The sequence below is a fragment of the Bos taurus genome, chromosome 5 (assembly GCF_002263795.3).
Source record: "Bos taurus isolate L1 Dominette 01449 registration number 42190680 breed Hereford chromosome 5, ARS-UCD2.0, whole genome shotgun sequence".
Classification (NCBI taxonomy): Eukaryota; Metazoa; Chordata; class Mammalia; order Artiodactyla; family Bovidae; genus Bos; species Bos taurus.
This window is the reverse complement of record NC_037332.1, coordinates 74644477-74666180: the sequence shown is the minus strand read 5'-3', so window position 1 is coordinate 74666180 and position 21704 is coordinate 74644477. Positions and strand designations below refer to the sequence as shown.

At 45.3% G+C, this 21704-nt stretch overlaps 1 protein-coding gene and 1 pseudogene across 1 annotated transcript; one reads left to right on the top strand and one right to left on the bottom strand.

Moving 5' to 3' along the window:
- Nucleotides 1-5436, bottom strand: LOC619179 (apolipoprotein L2; the record flags this gene model as incomplete). The annotated part of the gene is given in 3 exon segments (XM_015471192.3): nucleotides 1-1854; nucleotides 1856-2161; nucleotides 5318-5436. Coding segments are annotated over 3 exon segments (978 nt in total), but the record flags the coding sequence as incomplete, so codon positions are not given.
- On the top strand, nucleotides 5434-6796 carry LOC101906044 (zeta-crystallin-like; annotated as a pseudogene).
- Nucleotides 6797-21704: the final 14908 nt, after the last annotated feature.

Here is a 21704-nt window from a genome sequence, read left to right as displayed (position 1 = left end):
CCAAAAAAAAGAGAAGAAGAATACAAACGAACTTATTAACAAATCAAAACAGACTCAGAGTCACAGAAAACAAATTTATTGTTTCCAAAGGGGGAGGGGGTACATTAGGAGTATAGGATTAAAAGATGCACATAACCATACATAAAATAGATTTTAAAAAACCCTCAAGAACTTAATGTATAGCACAGGGGAAAATATTCAGTATCTTGTAATAATCTGTAATGAAAAAATTAAAAAGAACAGATATATACAGAGATACATGATAACTGAAACATTTTGCTGTATATCTGAAACAAATACAATATTGTAAATCAACTGTACTTCAATTAAAGAAGCAAGCAAAAGAAGTCACTGGCTAATTACGATAAGCTGCTGAGATCAAAGGTGAGTTGAAGCTGGAGAAGTAGGGCTAGAGACCACCACCAGGGGGAGACTCTTCTTGCTGGGGCATCAGACCTTGGTGAGGGTGATAGAGGAGCCCCTGCTACTTCTCCTGGATTCCAACAATCCTGACTCTCTGACTTTCTCTCATCTTCTACCCGTTCATGTTCCTGGTCTTTCATTGCTAGTTCCCCTGCTGCTGCTGCTGCTAAGTCACTTCAGTCATGTCCGACTCTGTGCGACCCCATAGATGGCAGCCCACCAGGCTCGCCCGTCCCTGGGTTTCTCCAGGCAAGAACACTAGACTGGGTTGCCATTTCCTTCTCCAATGCATGAGAGTGAAAAGTGAAAGTGAGGTCGCTCAGTCCTGTCCGACTCCCAGCGACCCCATGGACTGCAGCCTACCAGGCTCCTCCATCCACGGGATTTTCCAGGCAAGAGTACTGGAGTGGGGTCCCTGCCTCTCCCTTTATTCTGCCCCCAGTGACTTCTTTAGTTCAAAATAAGTGGTTTCTGATGGGAAGGGTTTGGGGGGAGAATGGATACATGTATGTGTATGGCTGAGTCCCTTCACTGTTCACCTGAAAGTATCACAACATTGTTGATTGGCTATTCCTCAATACAAAATAACATTTCATAGTATGAAGGAAGAAAGTGGTCTCTCTCCCCCACCCCCCACCCTTCTCTAGTTCCCCCTCTTCCCTCAATCCAGGCTCCAGGCTCCTTCCTTCACTCTCCCTGAGCCATCACCAACATCCAGCCCTCCCCTGCTGTGCTCAGCTGCAGAAACCCTAAATTCCTGATACTCAGCTCCAAAAATTTTCTCTCCCTCTCCTTTTTTTCTCTAACAAGATACCTCTGCACCTTGACCCATGTTTATCCTGGTTCCTGCACTGTCCTCGGGGTGGCTGAGTCAGGCCCTACTGCAGAAGTTCATACATCTTGTTGAGCTCCTGCAAATTCCTCTCCAGCTCCGTGGCCAACTGCCTCAGGTTTTCAGCAGGTTCTGCCTTTGCACCATTACGCAAGTGCATTGACTCCTTCACTAGGAAGCCCACATCCACCAGGAGGAAGACACCTGTGGTGGCTGCACCCATGATCTGGGCTCCTGTGACAGCTGCCGGAGCCATGGTAACGGAACAGGCCTTCTTTACCAGCCGGGTGCCTGGGACTACGATTTTCCCAGGGCCCAAGTAGTCGCCTACATTGGCTGCAAATTCAGGGTTGTCTTTGCCTGTTTCCATGGCACGCATATTTTTTTGAATGTGTCGCACAGCTTTTGCCAATTTCTCTGTTGTATCAACAGTTCAGGGGTTGCTCCTGAGTACCTCTAGGAGCACCTTCCATTTCTTGACGCCAGTTGACATCAGGCTACTGGCTTCAGTTTCGGCTGCTGACCTGCTTGCGTTTTCCTTGTAGCCGGTGGACGCAGTTGTCACGGCAGCTGCTGCTCCCAGCCCTAACCCAGCGGCCGAGAATGCCAGACTGCCCCCCCATCACGGGTGCCAGAGCCAGGCCAAGGAGGGTCCAGGCGCCAGATACAGCGCCAGCGGTGTGGGCCGCCATGTTGGAGACGGTGTGCTCCTTGTGGTTCTTGACAACCTTGTCTGCGAGCTTGTGGAGCTTTCCCATGCGCTCCTCCAGCTGCTGCTTCACCCGAGGAAACTTCTTCAGAAACCGCCTCCTGTCCAGCTGCCATTCTGTGAGCGTTTCCTGGTCCTTCCCTATCAAGTCTCCTTTCAATTCGTTTAGATATTTGTGTAGTGCAACCACGTCTTTCCTATAACAATGAAGGTCAAGGGATTAGAAAGGCAGTTTGCTTGTCTGCAAAATAGGTTCCATAATGTCTATTCTGCATAAATATGGATTTAGCATTATAAATTTATTAGAAAAGAATTTTAAAAATGTAAAATTTTCTCTTTCAACACAGGTTTTGTACCTTTTAGATCCTTCATATACTTATTCAATCCTGAAAAGAAAGAAAGAAAAGAAAGTGAAGTCGTCAGTCGTGTCCGACTCTTTGCGACCCCATGGACTGTGGTCTGCCTGGCTCCTCTGTCCATGGGGTTTCCCAGGCAAGAGTACTGGATACGGTTGCCATTTCCTTCTCCAGGGGATCTTATCGACCCAGGGATTGAACCCAGGTCTCCCGCATTGCGGGCAGACTCTTTACCATCTGAGCCACCAGAGAAGCCCCGTTTAATCCTGGAACAGATAAACAAATGTCACCTTAGGATACTGGTAAGTGAAGAGAGGTATTTGACGGAATTCCCTGGTGGTCCAGAGTTTAGGACTCTGCACCCTTACTGCCCAGGATGTGACTCAATCCCTGATTGTGAAACTAGGATCCCACAAACCATGTGGCTCATCCAAAAAGAAAAAATAGATGGTAAAGACGCCTCAGAGACAGGTCAACATCATCACTTCCAAAGAGTTGGTAAGCTGGGAACTCCACAAATAAAGAAGAGTGGGATTGGAGCAGAAAACTTGTATTCAAGGGCCTCAGTGTATAGTGAGGAGTCAACATTTCTTTGCCCTTGGCTACAGGGAAGTAGTCCCTAAGCCCTAGAATATTCTGGCTGATATGAATGTCCTAGTCTGCCTGGGCCTCTTGCCACTGGACAGTCTGATGAGATGTATGATGGGGCCTCTGGGTCATGTGGTACCAGTTCTGACCTCTGAAGGAGCCGGACTCTAGGAATTAGTCTGACCTCTGGGAGGCTCTGGAGACCACAAGTCAGGATAATTTGTTTTTAAATGGGTGTGTGTCCCTGGCAGGCAGTGTTCCGTGTGACCTGCCACTCACTGAGTTCCAGAACAATGATGCATCCTGGGGACAACTGAAGCTTCGGGTGTGAAATCCACCCAGACTCTGCCCTGTGACTGATGGAAACCCACAGGCTTCCCGTAATACACTGGGATCAGGATGGCTCTCAGTGAGTCCTGTCTGCTCTATAGGGAATTCTCAAACCTGAGGGTGTTTTTTGGGATCCCCTAAATTTACCATTGGTTCAAATGAAAGCATAGTCCTGGGCACTGTGCCCTCACCCTTTGCAGATTGGCTGTCTCTGTGACTTAGAATTTGTAGAAAAAACAACAACAACCCCAAAGTCAGAACTAGAAGGCACCATATCAGTCATGTAGTCTACCATCTGCTGTCTTCTAAGGCTTGTGCCCTTGACCTTACCAGCAGAAGGTCCCTAAGTCCATCCACTGCCCCAACTGCCTGGAAATCAGGAGATGTGTTGCTGGTTCCCCTGGTCTCTGCAGCCCACCTCACTGACTCCTGACCCAGCACCCAGCACCTCTGACCTCTCAGGGGTCATATGTTAATTTGTGACAGCCTAATGAGCCTGCCGGAGAAGGCAATGGCACCCCACTCCAGTACTTTTGCCTAGAAGATCCCATGGACGGAGGAGCCTGGTAGGCTGCAGTCCATGGGGTTGCTAGAATCAGACACGACTAAGCGACTTCACTTTCACTTTTCACTTTCATGCATTGGAGAAGGAAATGGCAACCCACTCCAGTGTTCTTGCCTGGAGAATACCAGGGACGGGGGAGCCTGGTGGGCTGCCATCTATGGGGTCGCACAGAGTCGGACACGACTGAAGTGACTTAGCAATGAGCCTGCACCCCAAGGTCATGTGGAACTTTGTGGATCCTCTAAAGATTCAAGAGACGTGAAGAAACATCCATCTGAATGGCTGAGCCTGAAGAGACCAGTACTTGCACAGCTGGTGGAGGAAGTGTTTTCCTCTTCAGTGGGGATGCATGAGGCTCCTCAGAATTCCTCAAATGACACATAATCACAGCCACTCACTGTGACCCTGGAGGGCTCACTGAGCCATGTGGCCTTCCACTGTCAGGGTGTCTCCATGTAAATTAGAAGAGGGTCCCAGATGGAGTGAGGAGCCAGGTCCCAGGCAGGGTGTGCAGACATAGTCACCCAGGGCTCTCTAGTCCAGCATGAGAGGATCCCGTCAGGGAGGGAAGAAATGCCCCTCCTCCCACTCACGGGACCTCTGTTAGAGTCACAGCCCCTTCAGTTCTGTGTCCTTAGGGCCCACCCTCCTCACTCTAGTCCTGGTCCTGCTGCCCAAGCCTGCCTACTAGTCTTCCAACCTGGACTTTCTGCTCCACCCTGACCCTGGGTCTGATCCTGGTTCAGGCCTCCCTGGTCCTTGCTTCCCCACCTCTGACCCTATAGTTCACTCTGAGGCCATGAACATAGTCCATCAGACTAAATTGCTATTCCCATTGGACAGAGGCAAGTCTGAGACTCTAACATATAAGCACAGAGCCCCAGAGTTGGGCAGCGCTAGATCCAGGATCCCACCAGCTCCAACCAGTTCCTCTCTAGCCTTTCTGCCTTATGGGCCAGCAGGATCCTGCTGATTGGTTTGATACAATTGTTTGGTACAGTTCCTAAGATGGGGAATAGAAAGGCTCTAGGCAGAAGCCTGAGTAATACAAACGATGGCATCAGGATGTTCTGACTTGCCCCAAAGGAAATTCTGCTTGATTTTCATCACCAGAAAGAAGACTCTTGACCCCTGTCTTTTCCCAACAAGTTTTAAAAATGTTAATATTGACCGAACACCTACTCTGTGTCAGTCAGTATGGGATGTTCGTTGCATGCATAATCTCAGTGTCCTCACAATTTAACTGAACAGATGAAGAAACTAAAGCAGAGAGTAGTTCCGTAACACGTCCAAGGTCAATAACCTGCCCCTTCCTTGCAGGTTTCATCTTTTCTCCATTCAAGGTTGTTCACTGCCAGCAAATGACATGGAGGAAACATTCCTCATGAGATGCTGAGAAGGAACGTCCTCAGCCCCACCATATGGTCCTGCTTGGGGAGGTGTGCCTGCCAGGAGGAAACTAGCCTGGTGCTTCGGCGTGTGGGTGACCTTCCTGACACATCTGTGCAGGTTACCTGGACAAACTAGCCTCAGCCTCAATTTTATTCAGGAATTCAGTCAGCAGGAGTAGCAGTTCCTCTCTGCTCAGTTTGTCCCAGAGATACTCAGCGACATACTCAAAAAAGATCTCAGTATCTAGATGAAAGGAAAGGGAATAAGGTTAGAACTTGTGAAGTGAAAAAGGGAAAGCGTTTGTCGCCCAGCGGTCTTTGATTTTTTGGGACCGCGTGGACTGTAGCCCGCCAGGCTCCTCTGTCCATGGAATTCTTCAGGCAAAAATACTGGAGTGGGTATCCATTCCCTCCTCCAGGGGATCTTCCCGACCCAGGGATCAAATACAGGCCTCCTCTGTTGCAGGCAGATTCTTTACTGTCTGAGTCACCAGGAAAGCCCAGAAAAATGTGTGGTGGATAATAAATGGTATTGAGTAGCTTTTTTTTTTTTTTTAACCCTGTGGAATCTGAGGGAGGGCTTGCAGATTTTGATTTTGCAGCCTAGAACAGGTATCTAGATCACTATGGTGACAGGACAGAAGTTGGTGAGAGCTATTTGAGTTTTTGAATTTGGTGGACCCGAAGTGCTGAAACTCCATTTGGATGTTGCTGTATCAATTCTGAAAGACCACCAGGTTCTAACAAAGTCCAAGCATGTGGTATAAACCCAGTGGATGCATATATCCGCTCTGGCACTCACAGTATAAAATTATTTCTACCTTATACTCCTAGCTGAGATGTGGCTGGGATAGTAGAACTGCTGGAGAGAATATATCTGCTTTCAAGAAAGGTGACATTCACTACCAGGACGATCTCTGGGGGCTACACCAAGTTTGCTCTGGCAGCCCATCACACTATTCACACGTTGCCAGAAAAACTGGACTTTAAACAAGAAGCTACCATCAGCATCTCATGTTTTACTGCTATCGAGTCTGCTCCCCAGTGTCCGTGTGAAAGCTGGAGAAAGTGTTCTTGGGCAGGTGGAGGAGCTGGAAGAGCAGCATGGCAAATGGTTAGAGCTTATGGCTTAAAGATTTTGGGCACAGCTACTACTGAGGAAGGACAAAAGATTGCTTTCCAAAATGGAGCCCACGAAGTGTTTAATCACAAAGAAGCTAATAATATTGATAAAACTAAGAAATCTGTTGGTGAAAAAAGAGTTGACGTGATTATTGAAATGTTTGCTAATGTCAAACTTAGTGAAGATTTAAATTTTTTGTCACGTGGAGGACGAGTAATAGTTGTTGGCCGCAGAGGTCCTATTGAAATAAACCCACAGGATCCATGACAAAGGAATATAGCACAAAAGGAGTAACTCTCCATTCATCCTCCAAGGAGGGATGTCAGCAGTTTGCAAGCAGCCCTCCAAGCTGGAATGGAAATTGGTTGGTTGAGACCAGTAATAGGCCTTGGGTATTCACTGGAGAAGGCAGCCCAGGCTCATGAAAATATCATTCATAGCTGTGGGGCTATGGGAAAATGATTCTTCTCTTAAAATGATTAATCCTTGCATTGATTTCCTGTGTAATGAGAGGTTTCTTACCTCAGTTTTGAGTACACTGTGTTTGCTTTGCTTAGCATTCATTTGATTCAGTGAGTTTCTTCTATTTAAAAAAATATTTCTTTTTAGCAATCATAGGCATTGGAGTGTAGTTTATTTTATAGCTGGCAATATTCTTTATGCCTTCGACCTCTCATCAGGGAGTCATCATAGTGGGAAATAGGATGTTAGTGGTCACTTGGCATTGGAGGACATTGCAGAAATTCCTAACCGATGCTTATCATTAATTCCATACTTTTGACTAAAACATGCTAATTTAAAAGAGGACTGCTTGATTTCCAAGCCTACTTCTCCTTATAAAGTTTCTTTAGTCTCTGATTAGCCCACAACTATATTGGACTCTTTGACGATTCTCTGAACTAAATAAGACCTCTTTTCCAAACTAATCTCATCTATAGCTACAAGTCTCTCAGAGGGGCAAGATAAACAATGTCCAGAGAAATCTGTTAGCTTTCCAATTTTCCCCAATATTTTATGCTCTTCACTAGGTTAAGGATTGATTACCAGTGATCCATGTACTCTGTGAGGACAGCAGCCTTATCTCTGGGATGATATGATACTAGGAGCACAGTTGGGCTTCCTAGGTGGCGCTGGTGGTAAAGAACCTGCCTGACAGTGCAGAAGATGTAGGAGATGCGGGTTGGATCCCTGGGTCGGGAAGATCCCCTGGAGAAGGGAATGGCAACCCACTCCAGTATTCTTGCCTGGAGAATTCCATGGGCAGAGGACGCTGATGGGTTATAGTCCATGGGGTCACAAAGAGTGAGACGTGACTGAAAGGACTTAGCACATCCTTTGCATTGTTTCCAAATATATATGTATTGATTGGTTCAAATTCAAAGTAAATTTAAAATTATTTCTTTGTGCGACAGGGACCATATATTTTTGTTTAAATTAATAAACAAATTTGATGCCTTAAGGATGATCTGCTTTGGTTATCATAACATGGTATCTGCAATAAATTCTACAGCACATTAAAAAAAATGGTATTTAGTACATATTAGTTAAAATTCATTTTCTTGAGCAGCGATCACCTGGGCACTCTTGGCAGAGTAACCTGGGGTTATGGATGGAATTGTTTTCCCTCCACCCCCCAATTCATATGTTGAAGATCTAACCCCCTGGTGACTATATTTGAAGACTGGGCCTTTAAGGAGGTAATTATGGTAAAATGAGGTCATAAGTGTGGGGCCCTAATCCAATAAGTTAAATGTCTTTATTAGAAAAGAAGACACCAGAGTCTCTCTCTATTCCTTCCCTCTCCCCCAGAGGAAAGGCCATGTGAGGACAGAGAGAAAAGGCAGTTAGAATTTACACAACAGGTGGAGAGGTCTCACCAGAAACCACCACTACCTTGATTTTGGACTTCCAAACCTCCAGAAATAATGATCTAATCCTGGAATTTAGGTGTCTTCAGGAATCTACAATTTTAAACCTTCAGAAAGAGAAGGAGGGCTTCCCAGGAGATGCAGTGGTAAAAATTCGCCTGCCAATGCAGGAAGGAGATGCAAGAGTCATGCGTTAGATCCTTGGGTTGGAAATATCCTCTGGAGTAGGAGATGGCAACCCACTCCAGCATTCTTGCCTGGAAAATCCCAAGAACAGAGGAGCCTGGCAGACAACAGTCCATGAGGCCATAAAGATTTGGACACAACTGAACAACTGAGCCCCCACACACACACACAAAGAGAAGGAATACAAGGGATGTGTTTTGTTAGTTACTACTTGTAGCAGAGACTGGCAGCACCCATAAATGACTGCTTTCATGTTTTGGCAGTGAAACAAAAGAATATTCACATTAAATGCGATAAAGAATGTAATGACAATAAATAGCTTCAGATCAGTACAGAGCAAGACCACTGCTCAAATGAGTTACCAAAATCCCTGTGTGATTTCAGGGATCAAGAGGTTATGGAATTGCTCAGTGTTAGTTGCTCAGTCCTGTCTAACTCTTTGTGACCCCATGGACAGTAGCCTTCAAGTCTCCCCTATCCCTGAAATTCTCCTGGCAAGAATACTGGAGTGGGTTGCAATTTCCTTCTTCAGAGGATCTTCCCGACCCAGGAATCGAACCTGGGTCTTCTGCATTGCAGGCAGATTCTTTTACAGTCTGAGCCACCACGGAAGCCCAGGGATTATGGAATTGTAGGTAAGACATAGGCAACTAGGATATATATATATATATATATATATATATATATATGGAGGGTGGGGCTGGGTCACAATGTGAGATGTGTTTCCTGGTACATGCACACACAGATACATTATTCTTATTTCACAGATGAGGAAAGTGAGACTCAGACAGGATAAGGGACAGCCCCAGGCCAGTGAGCAGAAAGCTCAGAGGTGGAATCTAAGCTCAAGTATCAGACACTTCTTGGATATGACTTGAATCCTCCTTATTTTAAACTCCTGTGATTTCTTCACTCTACCATACAGTACACCTAGAGGGACTTTTGCGAGTGATTTTTGGTGGTGAGCACACTGCAGCATATACAGAAGTAGAAACATAATGTTGTATACATGAAACTTATAGAATGTTATAGACCAATGCTACTTAATTTTTAAAAAGGTTTGAAGCCACCTGCCGTTGAGTAAGACTACCATGTGAGAGGCTTCATCTTGCTGATCAGAGACACTCAGGATGGGCAGTGAAGGGGTGGAGGCAGATGTGATCCTGTGTAAAACCCCATCACCCCTCCCCTCTTGGTGGGAGGTGGCAAAAGTCAGACTGGGGTTCAGTTCAGTGTCCACTGATCCTTGCAGAGTGGCTGGGCAGGTGGCAGGGCAAGAGCTGGATGGAAGGTGTCTGTGGTGATGCCCCAGGGTCTTGGAGCAGGAGGAGGCTCAAGCCAAGGGAGAGGGCAGGAGGAGCTCCAGGGATGCTGGGGGACCCCCCCTTGCTGCCCTGCCTGGCCTTGGGGACTCCCTCTGCTGTCCCCCTCACCATGGGCTATCCTGGCCTCACTTCTGAGTCACTTGCTAGAGGGCAGTGGGGGAGGAAGTGAGCACCTAGCAAGTGGCTCCCCAAGGAGAGGGCTGGAAAGAGGCTCTGTGGACACACTCCCATTGGGGTACTCCACATGGCCCCCCTGAGGGGCTCCAGGATGCTTATCCATCCTCTTCTTGGTTCTTGATTCCTCTGTAGGTTAACTCTGCCTGGAGGAACCACCCTCAATTCTGGGTCACATGTAGGAACTGGCCAGAAAAGAGGCAGCTGCCTACCTGAGCAGTCTCCGAGGTTTTCTGAGCTCATGATGGCAGCAGCGGGGTCTCAGAGATCTCCTGTCAGCTCCTTGTCTGCATCAGGCTGGAAGGAGGTGTGACCTCACCCTTGGGGAACATAAAACAGATTGTGGGCTCGATCACGAGTCAGCAGTGCCTGCAGGGAGCAGGGGGTGGTGAGGTCTCTGGTGAGTTCCCCTGGGCCGGCCACCAGTGCCACGGGGAGTTTAACGCACTGTGGTTCTCTGTCCCCTGGGCTCTGCAGGTCACTAGTTAAGGAAAGTTACTCATCCCCACCCACACACACTCCCCCCAAGTCAGAGTCCTGCTCTCCTGTTGGGGCACAGGGAGAAGGTAATCAGACAGGGGACACCCATCTGCAAAGTTAGCAGAGCAATAAAACCAGAGACAAGACCAGATAGGAAGGAATAATCTGGAAATTACGTGAGGCCAGGAACACTTGTGTTTACTAATTGGTAATAACTAATATTGATCCATTGTCTAGATTTGCAGGCTCCTGAAGCTCACCTGAACTTACATCAGCCGAAGTTTTCAAGCTGATTCCAGAACCTGGGCTTGTACCCAGTCTTTCTGATCTAAATCCCAGGTTTGTGATGATTATGCTCTACTCCCTTTAATATACAAAGATATTTATTTGTGGATATATGTTTATCAGTTAAATGAGTGCTTTCATTCCAAAATAATGTCTTGCTCTCTGTGCTTAATTCTCTGCCTTGATAAAGTTGCTGGTGATACAGCTCCCACAGTCCACGCCCTCCTTGCTTCTGCAAGAGCCTTTATCCCACAAAGGCCTGGAGTCCCATCGCCCCCACCCCACTTCCTGTATCCCTGCCCTGAGTGGCTGAGGACCCCAATGGTGCTCTGTCCCTCTGCTGTCCTCCCCTGACTACTGGACTTTAGGTTGTTTCTAATTCCTTATGCAAATAATAGTGTAAAGAACATTCTCCTTGTATAAAACTATGTTTGAGACTGTTCCCTTAAGCTATATCTAAGAGTGGGATATAGCTAGATAGCTATCTAGGATGTAGGATATAGAATCTAGGATATAGCTATCTAGGCTAGACCATAAGGCATCAGCACCTAAAAAATATTCATACCTAGAGACACACTGTTATGCAAAGAAATTGCAGCAATTTATGCTCACACTCATGATATATAAGGGCATCCATCCTTTCAGACTTTCCCATTCTCAGTGTTCCTCAAAAAAAAGAGCAGTTCAGATTTTTATATATAAAAAATCTATTTTGGTTCTGCTTGTGATTATCTTGCCATGGGAGATGAGGAAGGAAAGCAAATGTTGATGACATTTAACTACTGTTTGAAGAAAGCAAAAGAGCCTTTGTCAACTACTCCTCCTGAGACCTGCCTGAAATGACAGTAGAGATACTTACAGTTATAATACCAGCTACTGATAAGAGTGATTTGTGTTTGCGGTCTTTGCTTTGCAATGGTATTTGCTCTAAAACTTTACAAATGACAATTTGTATTTTATTCTATTAGCCTTTGAGAGTGTAGCATTATATCCTCATTTACAAATAAGGAAGCTGAAATACAGATGTTACATGACTCACCCAAGGTCTTGCCCCTGGAACAGCTCCACCCGACAATCTGGGCTCAAGAACCCATAGCCTGCCTCTCCTCCCTCTGCTGCTAATAAAAACAAGCATGGGGGCAACGGGAGACCAGAGGCTTCAACAAATGTCTGAAGACTCACTGGACGGAGAAGTGATAGCTGAGTGAAGAGGAGCGCAGTGGAGGGAGAGAAACAGGGAGCGTTCACAGGAGAGAAGAACGGTCTGCTGGGCAAAGCCCCAGAGGGAGCAAGATGAGAGGGAGGAAGAGGGGAGAGCAGGGAGCAAGTTTACCAACATCATGGCCCATCCCATATTCACAGTAGCCTTCACTCTTCACCAGACTTTTCAGAAAGCTACTTGAGAATGAGTTGCAGGAAAAAAATAGATTATGTGCTTGTTTAATTATGGAGGAAGGTAAAGGATACCCATGAGAGAGATTAGACGTGGGATGCAGGAATCAGGAACATCAACCCAGAGGAAAGGGAATCCAAGGATCCCAGCTGGGCACGCAGCAGAACTAGAGAGAAACCAGTCCAGAATGGGATAAAAAGTCCAGAGTCTTTGGGGAAAGGGGACTCAGTATCACATGAGGCACAGTTGGAAAGAAATGGAAAAAATGTTGAAGATAAACAGTACAAGGGGTGAAAATGAAGCCAATTAGAAACATCAGGAAAAACTAAAGCTATGCCAAAAATCATGTGCAGCTATAAGGTACAAGTTAGCTCTAAAAACATACTAAAATAACACAAAAATCTAAATTCTAAACTCATGTCCATTGAGTTGGTGGTGCCATCCAACCATCTCATCCTCCGTCATCCCTTCTTCTCCTGCCCTCAATCTGTCCCAGCATCAGGGTCTTTTCAAATGAGTCAGCTCTCCACATCAGGTGGCCAAAGTATTGGAGTTCCAACTTCAACATCAGTCCTTCCAATGAACACCCAGGACTGATCTCCTTTAGGATGGACTGGTTGGATCTCCTTGCAGTCCTACAGACTCTCAAGAGTCTTCTCCAACATCACAGTTGAAAAGCATCAATTTTTCAGTGCTCAACTTTCTTTACAGTCCAACTCTCACATCCATGCATGACTACTGGAAAAACCATAGCTTTGACTAGACGGACCTTTGTTGGCAAAGTAATGTCTCTGCTTTTTAATATGCTGTCTAGGTTGGTCATAACTTTCCTTCCAAGAAGTAAGCGTCTTTTAATTTCATGGCTGCAATCACCATCTGTAGTGATTTTGGAGCCCAGAAAAATAAAGTCGACCGCAGTTTCCACTGTTTCCCCATCTATTTGCCATGAAGTGATGGGACCAGATGCCATGATCTTAGTTTTCTGAATGTTGAGATTTAAGCCAACTTTTTCACTCTCCTCTTTTACTTTCATCAAAGGTTTTTTAGTTCCTCTTCACTTTCTGCCATAAGGGTGGTGTCATCTGCATATCTGAGGTTATGGATATTTCTCCCAGCAATCTTAATTCAAGCTTGTGCTTCTTCAGCCCAGAATTTCTCATGATGTACTCTGCATAGAAGTTAAATAAGCAGGGTGACAATATACAGCCTTAGTATATTTGTATATCTGAAAAGTACAGCTTTCCGGATTTGGAACCAGTCTGTTGTTTCATGTTAAGTTCTAACTGTTTCTTCCTGACCAGAATTTTCAGGAGGCAGGTCAAGTGGTCTGGTATTCCCATCTCTTGAAGAATTTTCCAGTTTGTTGTGATCCACACAGTCAAAATCTTTGGCATAGTCAATAAAGCAGAAGTAGATGTTTTTCTGGAACTCTCTTGCTTTTTCAATGATCCAACAGATGTTGGCAATTTGATCTCTGGTTTCTCTGCCTTTTCTAAATCCAGCTTGAACATCTGGAGGTTCGTGGTTCATGTACTGTTGAAGCCTGGCTTGGAGAATTTTGAGCGTTGCTTTGCTAGCATGAGAGATGACTGCAATTGTGCGGTAGTTTGAACGTTCCTTTGCATTGCCTTTCTTCGAGATTGCAATGAAAACCGACCTTTTCCAGTCCAGTATGAAAAGGCAAAATATAGGACACTGAAAGGTGAACTCCCCAGGTCGGTAGGTACCCAATATGCTACTGGAGATCAGTGGAGAAATAACTCCAGAAAGAATTAAGAGATGGAGCCAAAGCAACAACACCACCCAGTTGTGGATGTGACGGGTGATGGAAATAAAGTGTGATGCTATAAAGAGCGATATTGAGTAGGAACCTGGAAGTAGGGTTTATGAATCAAGGCACATTGTAAGTGGTCAAACAGGAGATGGCAAGAGTGAATATCTATATTTTATGAATCAGCGAACTAAAATGGACTGGAATGGGTGAATTTAACTCAGAGGACCATTATATCTACTACTGTGGGCAAGAATCCTTTAGAAGAAATGAGTAGCCATCATAGTCCACAAGAGTCTGAAATGCAGTACTCTGCTTTTTAATATGCTGTCTGGTTTGGTCATAACTTTTCTTCCAAGGAGGAAGCGTCTTTTAATTTCATGGCTGCAGTCACCATCTGCAGTGATTTTGGAGCCCAGAAAAATAAAGTCGACCGCAGTTTCCACTGTTTCCCCATCTATTTGCCATGAAGTGATGGGACCAGATGCCATGATCTTAGATTTCTGAATGTTGAGATTTAAGCCAACTTTTTCACTCTCCTCTTTTACTTTCATCAAAGGTTTTTTAGTTCCTCTTCACTTTCTGCCATAAGGGTGGTGTCATCTGCATATCTGAGGCTATTGATATTTCTCCCAGCAATCTTTATTCCAACTGAGCTTTATCCAGCCTAGCATTTCCCATGGTGTACTCTGCTTATAAGTTAAATAAGCAGTTAAATAAAAACTAAAGAGATCTCTTGATGAAAGTGAAAGAGGAGACTGGAAAAGTTGGCTTAAAACTCAACTTTCAGAAAACTAAGATCATGGCATCTGGTCCCATCACTTCATGGCAAGTAGATGGGGAAACAGTGGAAACAGTGACAGATTTCATTTTCTTGGGCTCCAAAATCACTGCAGATGGTGACTGCAGCCATGAAATTAAAAGATGCTTCCTCCTTGGAAGAAAAGTATGACCAAACTAGAAAGCATATTAAAAAGCAGAGACATTACTTTGCCAACAAAGGTCCGTCTAGGCAAAGATATGGTTTTTCCAGTAGTCATGCATGGATGTGAGAGTTGGACTATAAAGAAAGCTGAGCGCTGAAGAACTGATTCTTTTGAACTGTGGTGTTGGAGAAGACTCTTCAGAGTTCGTTGGACTGAAAGGAGATCCAACCAGTCCATGCTAAAGCAAATCAATCCTGATTATTCATTGGAAGGACTGATGCTGAAGCTGAAACTCCAATACTTTGATTACCTGATGCAAAGAACTGATTCATTGGAAAAGATCCTGATTCTGGGAAAGATTGAAGGCAGGAGGAAAAGGGAACGACAGAGGATGAGATGTTTGGATGGCATCACCGACTCAGTGACATGAGTTTGAGTGAACTCTGGGAGTTGGCGATGGACAGGGAGGCCTGGTGTGCTGCAGTCCATGGGGTCGCAAAGAGTTGGACATGACTGAGTGACTGAAGTGAACTGAACTGAAGCAGGGTGACAGTATACAGCCTTAAAGTACTGCTTTCCAATTTTGAACCAGTCCATTGTTCCACGTCCGGTTCTAACTGCTGCTTCTTCACTTGCATACAGGTTTCTCAGGAGGCAGGTAAGGTAATAATAATTTTGAATAATTGAATAATTATTTTTGAATAATCTAAAAATTTTCCACAGATTGCTGTGTTCCACACAGTCAAAGGCTTTAGCATAGTCAATGAAGCAGAAGTAGATGTTTTACTGGAATTCTGGAATTCTCTATGACTTAAAAGATGTTGGTAATTTGATCTCTGGTGCCTCTCTGCCTTTTATAAATCCAGCTTGTACATCTGAAAGTTCTTGGCTCATGTACTGCTGAAGCCTAGCTTGAAGGGTTTGAACATTACCTTGCTAGCATGTGATATGAGTACAGTTATGTAGTCGTTTGAACATTCTTTGACATTGCTCTTCTTTGGGATTGGAATGGAAACTGATCTTTTTCAGTCCTGTGGCTACTGCTGAGTTTTCCAGGTTTGTTGACATATTGAGTACAGCACTTAGCAGCAGCATCTTTTAGGATTTGAACTCGTGAGAGGGTTAACATCAGGTAGGAAGGCCAGGGGTCCCCAAGCAGCAGGAAGAAATAAACTGCAAGTGGCAGATATTTTTTTATTCTTTAACACAAAATTAAAGGAGGCTCCTCTAATCATGTGTTGCCATGAGGACACTTGGTTCTGAACTTAGTGTCAGAACTTAACCTTGGGCTACTAATGGCTCAGCAAGCCAATGCGTTTTTCTCTTGGAAATGTGTTCCTTAAGCTATGCTAACCAAACTATGTATTTGCTTTGGAATCTGCTTTTCTTCACATTGATTCCCCCTAAGACTAACCTTTTCTCAAACTTTGAGCTGATAATGGCTCAGCAAACCAGTATGTCTTACTAATGGCAATATTTTTCTTAAGCTATATTAATGAGACTATGTATTTGCTTGGAAATCTGCCTTTCTTCAAGATGCATGTCAATTGTTTTATGGCTGGAGATGACTCCCCTTGTGCCATCCTATCTCAAAATGTATGTTGTGGGAGAGGAGCCTGGTGCAACACTCTCTGTCTGAGGCATTTCTTTTATCTGATAGCAGCTTGCTATCAGGTACACAATGCCCTGCTAAAAACTAGCAAGGGGTCACTCTTTCTGCCCTTTCTGATGTCTATGTTAGAAGCTTTCTCTATCCCTTTTACATGTTAATAAAACTTTGCTACACAAAAGCTTCAAGTGATCAAGTCTCATCTCTGGCCCTGGATCGAAATCCTCTCCTCCAGAGGCCAAGAAGCTGGGTGTCGTTAAAGGGTCACAGCCACAACCTTTCAATAGCTCAGCTGGAATTCCATCACCTCCACTAACCTTGTTTGTAGTAATGCTTCCTAAGGCCCACTTCACTTCATACTACAGGATGTCCAGCTCTAGGTGAATGATCAAACCATTGTGGTTATCTGGGTTAAGACCTTTTTTGTATAGTTCTTCTGTGTATTCTTTTTTTTTAATTTAATTTAATTAATTTATTATTTTTTTATCTTCTGTGTATTCTTGCAACCTCTTCTTAATATCTTCTGCTGCTGTTAGGACCATACCACTTCTGTCCTTTATTGTGCCCATTTTTGCGTGAAATATTCTCTTTGGTATCTCTAATTTTCTTGCAGAAATCTCTAGTCTTTCCCAGTCTATGTTCTCCTCTTTTTTTTTTTTTGCATGGTTTGTTTAAGAAAGCTTTATATCTCTTTTCTGTTTTTTGGAACTCTGCACTCAGATGGGTGTATCTTTGCTTTTCTCCTTTGTCTTTTGCTTCTCTTCTTTTCACAGCTATTTGTAAGTTCTCCTCAGACAACTAGTTCCCTTTTTTGCATTTCTTTTTCTTGGGGATGGTTTTCATCACTGCCTCCTGTACAATGTTATGAACCTCCATCCATAGCTCTTCAGAGAGTCGTCTATCAGATCTAACCCCTTGAATCTACTTGTCACTTTCACTGTATAATTGTAAGTAAGGGATTTGATTTAGGTCATATCTGAATGGCCTAGTGGTTTTCCCTACTCTTTTCAACTTAAGTCCGAATTTTGCAATAAGGAGCTCGTGATCTGAGCCCCAGTCAGCTCCAGGTCTTGTTTTTGCTGACTGTATAGAGCTTCTCCATCTTCAGCTGCAAAGAATATAATCAATCTGATTTCAGTGAAATGTTACCTGTCCTTGGAGGGCCAGCTCCGAAGCCTTCTTCCTCTACTGCCTCCCCCCACTTTCTCTCCAGGCAAGATTCCCCTGGAATCTTGCACTTCCCTGATTGTGACTCTGTTTGTGTTGAGTTTCTTCAGCTCCCAGCACTGGGCAGGGGCCCTTTCTCTTCTCTGCTCTTCCTCCTGCTCCAGAGCCTCCAGGGCACCCTCCAACCTCCTGAACACAGTCTGGCTAAAACACGAGGTGTGGGACCTGTTACTGGGACATGAAACAACCAGCTTCTTGAAGACACAGCACAACCCTTGTTTTCCCTATGGTGCAGTAATTCTATTTGCTTTCCTTGTCTGTCTGGACGAAAAGCTCTTTCTGACAGACTCTGCTATCAGATTTCTGAGCATTTCCATTTACAGGCATTCCCCTGAAGAAGGAATTCATAAGGCCTGGACTCCATCTTAGGCCTGTTCTCCATCTTAGGCCTGTTCATGCTGAGCATGCTCAGCCACCTTTCCAATGGACTCTGAACTCTGTGTTTAGTGCCTATGAAAACAACAACAGAAGGATAAGACCCCCTCAAGACAGGAGAACCTTGAAGATCATATCTAGGTTACTCATCGCCTAAGAGAAAACATACACGAATCACCCCTTCCTCCAGACAGGCCATAAATTTTTGTGTATCTATCGGAATGTAACCTCGGGTTTATTGATTATTGGCTAATTGTTTGCCTGTTTGAGCACATGAGCACATAGCACGTGAATGATGGGGTTATTGGGATTGTATTTTCCTTGGTTTATGTAAGTCTCAAGGAATTTGGAGTGGTGGGTTCAGACACATACATATGGGGTATAAAAGATTTTCACAAATGCTGGTCGGGGTCCTTGGCTAAAGAGGAGACTTTGCCTTGGGCCCGCCAGTGTAATAAACTGCACTCCGCTATCTGAATTGTCCTTCTGAGTGAGTTTGTTTCCTGGAATGTGTAGCTACAACACCCTAATTTCCAAAACATCACCCTCTGCCAATGAAGTGTGATGTGAGGCCTGTATCCTTTTTCCTCAATGCCATCCTGGTTTAAGAAAAGTTTCCTAGGAACGCTACTTTCAGGTAGCAGGAAACACCTGCATTTCCTCATGTCTCCTTACTCTAGTCATGATAGTTTTCTATAAGAAGAAAGATATGGGTTTCAGCTAAAATCTGAAAGATGCTTTACTGCACTGTAGGCTCCTTTGAAGGCATAGAAGAACAGTGTGTTCCTTTTTGACTGCAGTAGGTACCTGTTAAACATGTTCTCTTTAAGGAGAAGAAGAAGGACATAGGCAGGGGGAGAGGGAGTTCAGGACAGCAGGTGAGTAGGAGGGAAAAAAAGGAAGGAAGGGGAAGATAAAAGAGGGAAGAAATAGAGGATGAAGAAGAAACAAAAAGCTTCTAATCAATCAATCAATGAAACCTGAAGGGATGTAAATGTAAACCCAAAAGAAAAAAGAAAAAACATACTGGGAGAAAGGAAACAAACTGGAAAAATATTGTTAAGGAAAACTTTCTCACCAACACACAAATCCCAGAAACCATTTGACCTCAAAAATCAAAAATGTCAACGGATACCATAAACTAGATCAGAATATAAGATAAGCGACCTGGAGACAAGGTTTGCAATATATTGAGTAGACAAAGGTGAATATTTCTAACACAGAGAGAAACTACAAACCCACATGTGAAGACTGAAACCAGCTTTTAAGAAATGCGTAAGAGATCTGAAAGGGCTTCCCAGATGGCTCAGACAGTAAAGAATCGGCCTGCATTGCAAGAGATGTGGATTGGATCCCTGGGTTGGGAAGATCCCCTGGAGGAGGAAAATGGCAACCCAATCCAGTATTCTTTCCTGAAAAAATCCATGGACAGAGGAGTGTGGCAGGCTAAAATCCATGGGGTCACAAAGAATCTGTCACGACTAAACTCCTAAGCAGTCACGCATGCACGAGATGTAACAAACAATTCCCAGGGAGGTGATTTGTCCAGGGTCATACAGCTCTCAGAGGGCAAGAGGGCAGAGTGGAAGCCAAGACCAGGCCTTCTGACATGGGTATGTAAGTGGGGAATGGGATTTTACTTTATTTAAACTGATCAAAATATACATTCTATTTTAATCTTTTACTTAATTTTTTAACCTTGAATCCCAGTATGTGGGATCTTAGTTTCCCAACCAGGGACTGAACCCACAACCAATTCAATGGAAGTGTTGCAGGAAAGGGGACCCCTTCCAGGACCCAAAACTGGGCTCTTGTCTAACACTCAGAAATGAATTGTCCGAGGAGACACATGTGCTGACAAAGCAAGAGATTTTATTGGGAAAGGGCACCCGGGTGGAGAGCAGTAGGGTAAGGGAACCCAGGAGAACAGCTCTGCCTCGTGGCTCACAGTTTTACGGTGATGGGGTTAGTTTCTGGGTGGTCTTTGGCCAATCACTGTAGTTCAGAATCTTTCCTGGTGGCGCACGCATCGCTCAGGCAAGATGGATGCTAGCGAGAGGGATTCTGGGAAGTGGACCAACACGCGGTGTCTCCTTTCGACCTTTCCCGAACTCTTCCGGTTGGTGGTGGCTTGAAAGTGAAGTCGCTCAGTTGTGTCCAACTCTTTGCCACCCCACGGACTGTAGCCTAACAAGATCCTCTGTCCATGGGATTTTCCAGGCAAGAGTACTGGAGTGGGTTGCCATTTCCTTCTCCAGGGGATCTTCCCAACCCAGGGATCTAACCCGGGTCTCCCACATTGTAGACAGACGCTTTGCTGTCTAAGCCACCAGGGAAGTCCCAGGAATATGCTTTTAATAACCCCAAAGTTTCTAGGTTTGTCTCTGCTTGTTTAAACACATAGATCTAAGGTCATGCCCCTCTTGTTATACTGACATGTCTACAGTTTGGCTTTTTTATCTTAATGTTGCAAACCCAGCATCATCATGTGGACAAAGTACAGTAAGCCCTCTCACTCTATGAGGGCCATGCTTTGTCCCTGTCAGCCTCGGCACAGCACTCTGGGGGAAGCCTCAAGGTGGCCAGGCCACAGGAGGAGAGAGTCTGATCCCACTACCCTCCTCTACCCACTCAGCTTTCTCTAAATTTCCCAAAGGACTGAGCACCCCCAACACCGCCTTCCTTCTGGGGTCACCGGTCACGTCTCAGGAGTCCACATCCTGAGCTGAGCCAATCTGACCAGGTGTCACCCTCCCTCTGCACTGTTCAGGGGACCAGGTGGTGGGAGGAAGCCGTCAGACACATCTGCTTCCACAACCAGGCTCTGCTCCTGCTTAACCTGCTGCCTCAGCCATGACCTCACCTCTCTGAGCTTCCATTTCCTTCTTCTGTCAACCAATCACAATCATCTTTTCTCAGACATTCATCCTGAGGATGGGGAGGGGGGTGGGGGCCCTACCCGCCTGCTTACCCAGGAATCTTCTCTGGCTGAGTGTGAACAAGATCCAGTTGTTCTGAGCTCTGCAGATGCAGCCACCAGCTGTGCATCTCTGCAATAAACCACACACGTTGTGTCGGTCCAGATACACTTGGAGAAGCAAAAGAGAAAGTGAACGCCCTCACATCTGGATTGCTCAGATTAAATAAACACTCTGCCTACCAGGTCCCACCCTGGGCTAAACCCAGACTGTTGACTCCCTTAGCTAAACAAGCCACGCCTGACATGCCAGGTTCTTATTGACTCAGCACACCTTGCCCTGGGCTCTCCGAAGGAAGACCTGCCACCAACACACTGTGAGCCCCTTTTCCAATCCCTCCCCCTTCCCATGGGCTTCTTCCAGTCCCCTCGACCCTTCTATGCACTCACGCTCACCAGCCTGCCTGCTTTATTCATCTTGATGCCACCAGCACGTGGCACAGTCCTGGAACATAGCAGCTGCTCACCATATACTGGTCATATTCTTGCTGAGAGCCATGTCCATGTGGGTTCAGAGTCCACTGTCCCCTGCTCAGCTCCCACAGTACCTGGGAGAGGGGCCTAAGGCCACCCTTCAGCCACTCTATCCATGCCTCTACCCTCAACACTTGTGATCAGATCCTTCTCGACTTGGCCTTGATGAAAGGTATGGTACAAGTGCCTTTTGTCCCAGTGAGCCACAGGAGGAGGGCTGGCCTTGGCGGTCACCGCCATTAGGTGGACGCCTAAGTTTGCAGGAAGGGCTGAGAGCACACTGCTCTTTTCTCCCCTGGCTCATTTCCACCTGACAA